The 10,640-nt window shown below is 30.4% G+C and overlaps 1 protein-coding gene across 1 annotated transcript; it reads right to left on the bottom strand.

Moving 5' to 3' along the window:
- Positions 1–5,112: 5,112 nt before the first annotated feature.
- Positions 5,113–8,837, bottom strand: LOC7481631 (UPF0613 protein PB24D3.06c). The gene is made up of 9 exons (XM_002311792.4): positions 8,479–8,837; positions 8,200–8,276; positions 7,939–8,044; positions 7,534–7,626; positions 7,368–7,433; positions 6,727–6,872; positions 6,317–6,425; positions 5,877–5,941; positions 5,113–5,608 (listed from the first exon to the last, which is right to left on the bottom strand). The coding sequence occupies exons 1-9, from the start codon at positions 8,704–8,706 to the stop codon at positions 5,461–5,463; spliced, it is 1,038 nt and encodes a 345-aa protein (XP_002311828.3). The 5' UTR covers positions 8,707–8,837; the 3' UTR covers positions 5,113–5,460.
- Between the last annotated feature and the right edge of the window lie 1,803 nt (positions 8,838–10,640).

Here is a 10,640-nt window from a genome sequence, read left to right as displayed (position 1 = left end):
TTATTAAATTTATTCGAATATAAATACTTATTTATGATGAAAAAATTAATTTTGTTTAATGTACAAATTAATATAAAACTTTTATTTATTATTGAATTAGAAAAAATATTTTAATTACATCACATGACATCACAGAGACAAATATACATTGAAAAAATCAATAGCCTATGGGTAAATACGCGTCTACACAATCAAAAGTCAATAAACATACTATAAATTATTCAAACACAAATCAATGTGTTAAGGTTTGAAATCAATTGTTAGAGATGGTCGGACGCTGAAGACTAGTTATTTTCTTTCTTTTCTTTATTTTTTTCGATCACTCTTTTTCCAGTTTTTTTCCTATCTTTTTCTCTTGTTTGGTTTTTTTTTTTTTTTTTTTGGTGCATTATCCAGGGAGCTCTTTATCTCTTTTGTATGGGGTTTTTATATATGTGGTCTCCTCTCATAATAAGAAAATTAAATATTGCAAATTTTTATTTTAGTTCCTAATTGATTTAGAAACTTTTTTCTCTCTTTTTTTACAATTTTCTAATATCAACTTGATTTCTTTTTATTATTTTTTTTCTTATTTATATGGTCTTTTATTATATTTTTTTAGTCATCTCGGTCCTTCTCTTTCTTGCCTCTCGTTTAATTCTCTAAACTTTAATCTTTTGTTTTTGTTATATTTTTAATTATTATCTTTCTATCTTGTCACACAAGATAAGATAAAATAAATGAAAGTGCTAAAAATTACAAAGTGATGAAAATTAATTGGATTTCATTGAGAATATATATATTTTTTAAAAAATAATATTTTTAAAATAAATAAAAAAGTTAGGAATTTTTTATTTACAATATTTATAGTACAAAGACATTAAAAAACTCATTTTTTTTAGCACTGTATAATAAGTTTGAAGAATAAAATAGCATAGGGAAATCTAAATAGGTTCCAATTTTTAGTTGACTAATCTCAAAATGATATTTAAAAATATATCAAAATTATTAAATAATTATCCTCAAAATAAAATTTAAATGGGTTCAAATTATTAGGTGATATATCTTGATATAAACTTTAAAATGCTTCAAAATTATTAGATGACTAGCTTCAACATGAAATTTAAATGGTTCAAAATTATTAGGTGGTCAACCTTAACATGAAATTTAAAAATAGATCAAAATTGTTAGGTAACTAGTTTGACATGAAATTTAAAATGGGTTCAAATTATTGGGTGACCAACCTTAATATAAAATTTAAAATTAAGTTAAAATTGTTAAGTGACCAACCCTAATAAAAAAAATTTAAAATTGATGCTCGAAAGGAAAATGTAATTGGATTGATGAGTTTCATTTTAAAATAAAAATGTCATTAGATTAATGAGTTTTTTTAAAATAAAAATGTCATCAGATTAATTTTTACCTATTGATCTAATATGTTTTGGTTTAATTTCTTCATTTTTTGAGTTTAATTCTTGAGAGTAGTATTTAGTAGAATTTTTTGAATTTCATAATTAATTGGATTGATGTTTGGCATGTTTTTAAAATCGTTCAAGAAATAGGTTTAGTTTAATTTAATTTATTATTCATTATTTTACACTTGCTCGCATATTGCCTTAAAGTAAAGAAAATATGCATAAATACTAAAAAAAAACCTCAAGAACTTCATAAAATGCTGGATAGATATAGAATTATTTTAATATTTTTTTATTGACTACAATGCCCTTGATGTGTTGCAGGGATCTCCGTGAGTAGAACAGCTACCGACAAGGGCGTCTTTGACCGGGTCGTATGGGAGGGGGGTGGGGATCGTCGGCGGGGGCATTAATGTCATTTAGGATGGTGGTATTAAATTGCTAGGCATAGTGGGGGATAGCTGGTGTCACGTGAGTGAGCTTTTGAGAACGGGAACCACAACGGGTCCACTCATGGCATCCCATGAGAAATGAAAATTACCTTTTTCTCCTTTTTGTTCTCATAATTTTTCTTTTTAGGGAATCAGAAAATAAAAAAGAGTTTTAAAAATACGAGTGACAAAAGAACCTATAAAAGGAGTATTATTTTCTAGAAATATTTTTTTTTTTAATGTATTGGCCTGATGATTAGGAAGACAATCTTCGAATCACCATTATTATTTTTATTTAATTTGTATAAATATATCATATCAATACATAAAAAAATATGATTTTTATATCAAGAATTCCAAACATCAAAACTAAATAAATCTTCTTCTAATTCTAATAACTTAGGACCAATTCATTTAAACTCAGTCTTGTCTACCAGGTCAACTCGGTAACTTGTCAACTCGGCTCTTGATTCTAATTGGATTTCAAATTAAACCGAATGAAAATTAGTTGGGTGATCAAAATCTAATTTAATTTTTTTTAAAAATCTTAAACCTAGTCTTGATGCATGTAACTTAAAGCATATTTGACATGATAATACTAAGTACATTCTTAATCAAATTTTAAATAGCATGAAGTTTGTGTTTAGTATTTTAATAGCTATTATTTTTTAAAATATATTTATTTTAAAGACATACAATACAAGGATAAATTGTACCAAGCTGACGTTTGCGAACACCCCCAACAAAATTGAAATCTGAAAAAAAAAAAAAAAAAACATTGAAAAGCGTCATTTATTCCCCGTAAACGGTGCTATGGTTATGCATGCCAGTTATTCCACCGCCAGGTGCGCCTGACAGACGGTGCCAAGACAGCCCACACTGCCAATAATTCTTGGTGTTAGTCTCCATTTATATTGCTTTAATGTTGACAGGGATGCAATAACTGTGGGACGTACACGTTTCAATAGAGACAAAGCGAGAGGGCCTATCAGTGTCAGCTGCATGTGCTGTGCACCACTTCTGCAGTCACTCTCAACTATATCATGAATTTTAATATTTTATCAATTAAGTTACAACCCAGAAAATAACAAACACAAAATTACAAAGATTTCAAAAGGCAATATAAGAAAATAAATTAAATAGAAATCCCAAACAAATTAGGAAAAACAAGATAACAGAGTGATCACATCAGACTTCACAGGTCAACAAGGCGATGATGCCACGTGTCTTTAAGTCATTGCAGGTCATGTTAGAAAAAAAAGAAACATACGGTTACAGTTTTTCCAGCAACTAATACTATTATAACATTGAAAGCAAACCAATCCATCAAGAAAATTACAACCACCGCATAACACTATTGGAGGCAGATCAAAGTCTATTTCTTTTTATATTTTAAAAATGTTTTTCAAAAAAATTATTTTTTATATTTTTAAATCATTTTGATATATTAATATTAAAAATAAAAAAAATATTATTTAAATATATTTTCAAATAAAAAATAATAACTAATCCAATACAAGCAAACTTTAAGGCCAAGAGAGGATGTGGCCTGGTATTGGATCATCTCTCTCCCTGTCATTGGTGATGTATCTTTTGCACCGCGTTCAAAAGGGATTTTTCAAAGCGTTAATTAATACCAGAACCATAAAAAAAGCAAAATCTTTTTGACAGAACAACCTCACTTGGAAAAGATTAGATAAAATATTATATTTTTATTTTATTGTATTTTTCAAACATAGCATTTACTAAATATTATTATTTCTAATCGCCACAAGATAATTATTTTTTATATTTTTAAATAATTTTAATATAATTGTTTGATTGCACACAAATCCTTACAAAGAGTTTTCAAATATTGTTTTTCTTGGCTATGAAATCATTACTTTAATTATCGAATTTTTAGATTTTAAAAACCTCGTTCTAAGATTCTAATTTAAATAATTTTGTAATTTTTTTTACAAACCGGTCAACTAGATAATCCTGAGTTTAATTGATGTTGCGGTTTATAAATATAATATTTAATTAAATGTCACAGAATGATAACATTCAAAATATCCTTTTTCACCAAAACTTGCTGCTGTTATGTTAATTTGTCTTTTTTTTTTTAAAAAATAAAATTTGTATGCTTACTGTCTGCTTTGTCTTACCAAACACTCCGTAACGCTTTTACCGACAAGAAACATAGCCATGACGGGGAAAAGAGGTGCAGCACCGAGCGCTTAATGAATATTGAAAAAAGGTCGACGATGGTCTAATTGTGTCAAGGAAAAGGTGTAGTATTGCCAAGCTAAAACCTGCATAGGATATTTCCAACTTTTCTGAAAGAAACCTCATTGTCTACATAGCCAAACTCCTGGACCTTAGCATGATAGAGATGCAGTGCCACTTCAGGAGAAAACCAAGGGTATTTGCCTTTATTTTCTAAATTTTTTTGTATTTATTTGTTATTATAAAAGTTAGTCAACAAAATACTTTTCAGTCAAAGAAAAATTTGGCTTGATTTCTAGAAAAGTATTTTTCTTTTATTTTGAACAGAAAACACATTCTGAAAATTATAAAAAATTTAGAAATATCATATTATTTGCTAATTATATCAAATTTAGTCCTGACTTTTGATTGGTATGTGTGTGTATGTATATATATATAATTTTAAATATTTTTTTTCAATTTCATCCCTTAGAATTTGATTTTTATATTAACTTTTTTTTCTCATTTTTATAATTGTTATTTTCTTTTTTCTTATCATTTTTTAATCAAAATTTTTTATCTATTAAATTTGATCTCATTATTACTTATTTTATTTGAAATAATTTATGAAATGATAATTATTATTATTTTAATTTCATCATCTTTTAATTTTTGTATTTATTCAAATTAATCTCTATTATTTTAATTATTATTTATTTTATTTGAGATAATTTATGATTTTTTTTCAATTTCATTCTCATTCAACTTTTTAATTTGTAAGATTTGTTTCTCATTATTTTAATAAACTTGAAAAAAATAAAACATTAATAAGTTATTTTCCAGCTCATTTTCCATGATATAACCAAACACTAAAAATTATTTTCTAACTTACTTTTCATTACACTACCAAATATCAGAAAATAATTCACTTTACTAAAATTCATTTTAAAAAAAAAAATACTTCCAACAAACAAACGGGCTAAAAAAAACAAAATGATCTCCATTTTTTAGGCACCCAATTAAAGTGACAAAAGACTACAAGAGATCAGTTGTCCAAAACGATGATCCGGTAAGCTGAAAGAAAAAAACCAAACCAAAGCTGGCATTAAGTTCACATGCTGGTTACTAATTGACTTAAGGAATAACAACAAAACCAATCCATCATTTATATTACAGTACCCGAAAACTGCTAGAAGCCATAAATGGTGAGAAGACATTAATTTTTTTTAATGGCCTGGGAAAAACAGCATTGTCTTCTCTTGATTGGTTTTACGGGAAGCACCCAGCTACTATTAATCCAAAAGAGAGAAAAATGGGAGCAAACTAAAGCTGAGCATAAATAGAAACTGGAAATGAATGAGAACAGAGAGAGAAATATGAAAGGCATAAAGAATACAAGGTAAAAGATAAAAGAAAGAAGGAAAAAAGAACGGGGAGAAAACACCAGATCAGTTCCAAGGATCATCCCAGCCTTTGGGTCCATCTCTTTTAACAAAATCAACAATTGCCTGGACAGCTTCTTGGACTCTGTTCGAGAGGGAGTGGTTACCATGTTCAATTTCAACTTTCTCCGCACCACCCATCACTCTGCACAATCTGAAATGCGTACATAAACAGGCATTCAAGTCACAAGTCTCTTTCTGTCAAAAGCACTTGTACGCACGCAGATATACAGCAAAACATGCCCAAAGTAACTACAATAAGGTATGTTTATTTTGGTTTTTAAATGTCCATGAAAAAAAAAAAAAAAAAACCAATTATTGTTGGCTCTATGGTGGATTCAGTGAAAACTCCAAACAAGTGAACAAGATATACTGGAAGTAGTCATGGAAAAACCATCCAAGATAAGAGTTTCTGTTTTCACCTTTCTACCAGAGCTTTCTTATCAACATACTCAGGGACATACTCATCAGCCATTGAAAAGATAACCTGCACAAGAGATGTGGCTAAGTTTTAGGTAATAACAAAGCAACAATATGACAGCATGCTTCTTGAATTGGTAGTTTAGTGCTGAAGCAGACACAGCACCATGTTCATCAGTTGAAATTGGTACCACTGGGCATAAAATATCGATTGCAAAATCTTAATGATTTCATACGACCCTTCATACTGCATTCTCTTTTAAATACCCTTGCATTCTCTCTTACATTCCCCAATGGCAAAACTGGTGAAATCATGATACAAAAATAAACGAGTCGGTTCCTTGGTCTCAGCTGCAAACACTTTTCAATGATGCCCCTTTGCAATGACATGCATTACAAGCATATACCATGAAAAAAAAGAACAGAGTAGGAATATCCCTACCTGGCAAGGTGTGTTGCTCATGTGACCAAGTCTCATTCTCAGTTGGTCATCACTAAGATCAGAACTGAACAAGTCATCATCCCCCATGTAGGCACAAAGCGAGTGATACCTGCAAAATGCTTTGTTTAGTGACAAAATATAATCCAGTTCTGTGTGGAGAAAAGGTCAATATAAAGGTATATAAAACATAAATGTGAAGGTGTTTTTTTTTTCTTTGGAACGTTAAGAATTTTTTATATGCAGGAAATTGAGCAGTTTCACTCAATGGACTTCCATGGCATCTAAAGATTTTGAGCACTCAGGACAAGCAAAATGGCAAAACCAAGAGAGCACATGTGATCTCTGAATTCTAGGGAATATTCAATTATATTTTTTAACACTAGCATGGTTGTAATATATTGCATGCATACCTATAGGCAGTTATTGGGGCAGAGGGATCAGCTTCCTTGGGCATTAATTCCGAGCTCCGACCTTCAGCTATCATGGTTGAAGCCAGGTCTATCATGGAAGCTGTTTCAGGAAGAGTTGCTCTATACTCCCGATCACTAACTGGAGCCTAAACATTCCAATTGGAATTATAAGCAAAAGCTGCAAGTGGGTGTGCAAAGCTAGGCAGTTGCAAGAAATAAAATGTTACCACAGAGATTATAAAAAGTCCAAGTCCAGCCAATGGTAAAATACACATTCTTTGGTATCAAGATCATGTTGATATTTATTTAAACATAAAAGCTATTGGAGCATAGAAAAGTTACACAAAATGATTGTTCACCTTCAGAATCATCGAAGAATGAGGCACGGTACTAGTACCGAAACCAGTTTAGTAACTTAAACCTAATGGAAAGACCAAAAGGTACAGATCTGACACTCAACTTGGACACAAGACTAAAACTCAAATTGTTTATCTGCCAAATGAAAATCATTCAACATAGAGACTTATCTATGCATCAGTGCAACAACTTATGAATCACTTTCAGGAACTTGGATATTGAAGTGCAATAGGTTTTCATTGAAGTAGAAATGATAACTTAAACTAAATAGGGCCATAGACTACCTGTAAAATGGCAGCACGGACTGCCCGGGAGCATGCGGCATTTGTTCGCATGTAATGCACAATATCCTAGATTCATGTTAAAACAAAAAAGAAGCTAATCTCATATACAAAGAAAGAAGCGATATGACCCGTTCAAGTTAATTGTGAAAAATCAATCCGAATTCACCTGACAGCCAGTACTGTGCCCAAGTAGTACCACACCCTCAGAATCTTCTTTGTTGATCAAATAACTTACCAGCTGATCAAGTTCTGAGGCATCCTTCAAGAAAAAAATGAAAGAATATCTTAAAGTTTATGCAGCAAGATATTAAATTCTAAAACCATGAAAAGACTTAATCATGTATGCGTGTCAGAAAAATATTAATCACTAGGGTACGTATGCCAGATTTTGATTAATCAGTGCTTGATTTCATAAGATGAGTTAGAGCTTGGTCCAAGAACAATTCAACAGTCAAAGTTGGAGCTTTAACTAAAACGAAACAAAACAATCCGATCAACCTAGGAACTCCTATGTATAAAACGGAATCAGATTCACCCCATATCAACATGCACTTGAAAAGAGAGAATGTACTTGTTTCAAGCTGGTGGTGCCGTATCCGGTATACGAGGATGACATAAGAAGCTGAACAAGTGACCATTTCTCCTTATCCAAAGCAATGGCAAGAGGCTCCAAGTATCTGAAAATCAAATAAAAAAAAATCATAACAATACATACTAACATAATTTTCTGCATTTTGTTCATAGCAACAAAGAAATAAATCTCTATCACTTTGATTAAATGAATGCATTAATAATCTAAAAATCAACAAATTATATATTAAATAATACATACTCAGTGGCTAGAAAACCATCAGTCAATCCACCAATAAAAATGACCTGTTGTTTATAATCACCGGTTTTAAACGCAACCTGCAGAGAAATCAATCGAAAAATCAAATCCAAATGCACAAATTTAAATTTCTTGTAGATTATTATAAACTAAACGCGATGAAAATCGATAAAATAATTGAGCTAATTACGTGTTTCAATTGTACAAATCTAAACGAGATGCATCGGCTTTTTAATCAAATTTGATTCAAGAGAAAATTGAAAGAAATTAATCAAATCTGACCTGAATAGGTTTGGGTCCGTACTTGAAAAGCACACCACGGAACTGATTCTTGGCTTTGATAGGTCCAGCATTGTGTTCACTGGAGTTATTCGTCATTTTCACGCTGCCGGATCTATTTGTTCGGCCACGAACAATACCGGAAAACCAGGAAGTTGCCGTCGAAGAAGGTGAGGAAACAGCCGTAGAAGAAGAAGATGCTGATGATGTTGAGAAACTCATATCAATCATTCTTTCGCTGCCATTTACTGTTTAATTCCGTTTCGAACAACGATCTATTTCTTTGGTTTTCTGTTTTGAAACAAGAAAACAAGAAACTGTTTTGTTTTGGGCTGTTTGGTATTTTTCTTTTCTTCTTTTTTTTTTTTAAAAAAATTTCCACCAACTCACATTTCACTTGAGATTTCTACCATGAAATTACTATTTTATTATACTTCAAAATACATGAAAAAATTATTGTGCTGGTTTTGTGTATGTAAAATGTTTATACAATCACATTATAGATGTTCAGAGCATACATCACAGGTGTAGTTGTTTATTCTATTTTTTATTTTAAAAGCAGTTGTCATGTGTAGGCTATTAAATTCAAGGATATTGGATCTGACTCGACAGTTAAAGATCTAATGTTATTGGGTATGACTTGACAAGTATCTAAAGATATTGGGTGTGACTTGATTACCAGACCCAAGACACTTAAAATATTCTCTATACTCTTTATATTTTTTATACATTAAAAAAAAATTGTTATTGATCCACTACGGGGCGCAAGTCAATATCCTAATTTAAGTTTTATAGCATTTAAGGATAATATAATATTGTTCATATAGATATTTATTATTACAAGATTGAATGAGGCAAATGAGTCATTTAACCTTTGTAATATTTAAAATACTCTCAAAAATTTAATTTTCTTAACTATAATGGCATGAGCGCATTTGATTTTTTATTCTTCTTGGCATAGTGTAATTACTAAAGTGTCTTTTGAGTCGAACAATCTATAGCTAAGATTGAGAGGTTTTTTGGTCTTTTTATTATGTTTTTTTTCCGTTAATATTATATTGGGTCAGGGATATTTTGGTATTTGAAAAAAAAAGAGAGAAAAGCTATTGGCGCGTAGGGTGCCTCCCAGTGGCCAAACACCTTATTTCAGGGCAGCGTTCGATGCGTCTCGCCATCTCCTTCACGATGGTGAGGCTTGTGCAGCCTTCCTATCATGGTGAAACTCTGACGATGTTTTTTCTTTCCCCTCTCTTTCTGTCTCTTCAACATTGAAAAACATGTTACCCTTGTAAAAAAATTAAGAAAAGTGTGTTATTTGTTAGTTTTATCATATTTGATCCCCATTCTTTTAATTGTATCAAATATCTTTTTTTTTTCAATTTCATCATTTGGCATTTAATTTTTATATCAAATTTGTTCTTTTATTTTATGATGTTTCGGGTTTGACCCTCAATATTTTGATTTCTAATTTAGATTTTATGCTCTTTTATCAAATTTTAATTTCTTTTCCATTTCATCCTTGGATCTATGATCTTAATTTTAATTTTTTTATAATTGGTTCTCATTCTCTTGATTTTTATTCTTCTTTTGGATTCTTTTGTAAATTTGATTTTCTTTTTAATTTTGCCCTTCAATTCAAATTTTTTTGATATTTAAGGTTTTGCCCTTAATGTTTTGATTTCTAATTTTGATTCTTAGCCCTTTTATCAAATTATAATTTGTTTTCAATTTTATCCTTAGATCCATCATCTTTATTTTTTACTTTTTCTTCAATCTGGTTTGCATTCTCTTGATTTTATTTTTTATTTTGAATTTGTTTGTTAATTTGATTTTTTTTTTAAATTCCCTTCAATTCAAAATTTTAGGTTGTCCTAGTCGTACGTGAGCAGCATCGCAACGATTGTCCTCTTGGATCAGGGTTATCGGGGTTGGTTATGGTGATGTAAGTGAAAAAGACAATGAATTCTTGTCTTTTATTAGTAAATAAAGAAAAAAGAGAGTTACCACCTAGTATTATGGTCACTAGAAAATTTAATGGTCTGCGAGAGTTAGGGCAAGGGGACTGGTTGTGTAAGGGAAAGACGTATCACCCTCAATGCACCCTACCTATGGTAAGCTGCTTTATGGTTTGTTCTAAATCGTGTTTCTATTCGTTAGTCTATCTA

Source organism: Populus trichocarpa, chromosome 8 (genome assembly GCF_000002775.5).
Source record: "Populus trichocarpa isolate Nisqually-1 chromosome 8, P.trichocarpa_v4.1, whole genome shotgun sequence".
NCBI classification, from domain to species: domain Eukaryota; kingdom Viridiplantae; phylum Streptophyta; class Magnoliopsida; order Malpighiales; family Salicaceae; genus Populus; species Populus trichocarpa.
Note: the sequence above shows the minus strand (reverse complement) of the source record. Positions and strands in the feature narration are given on the sequence as shown.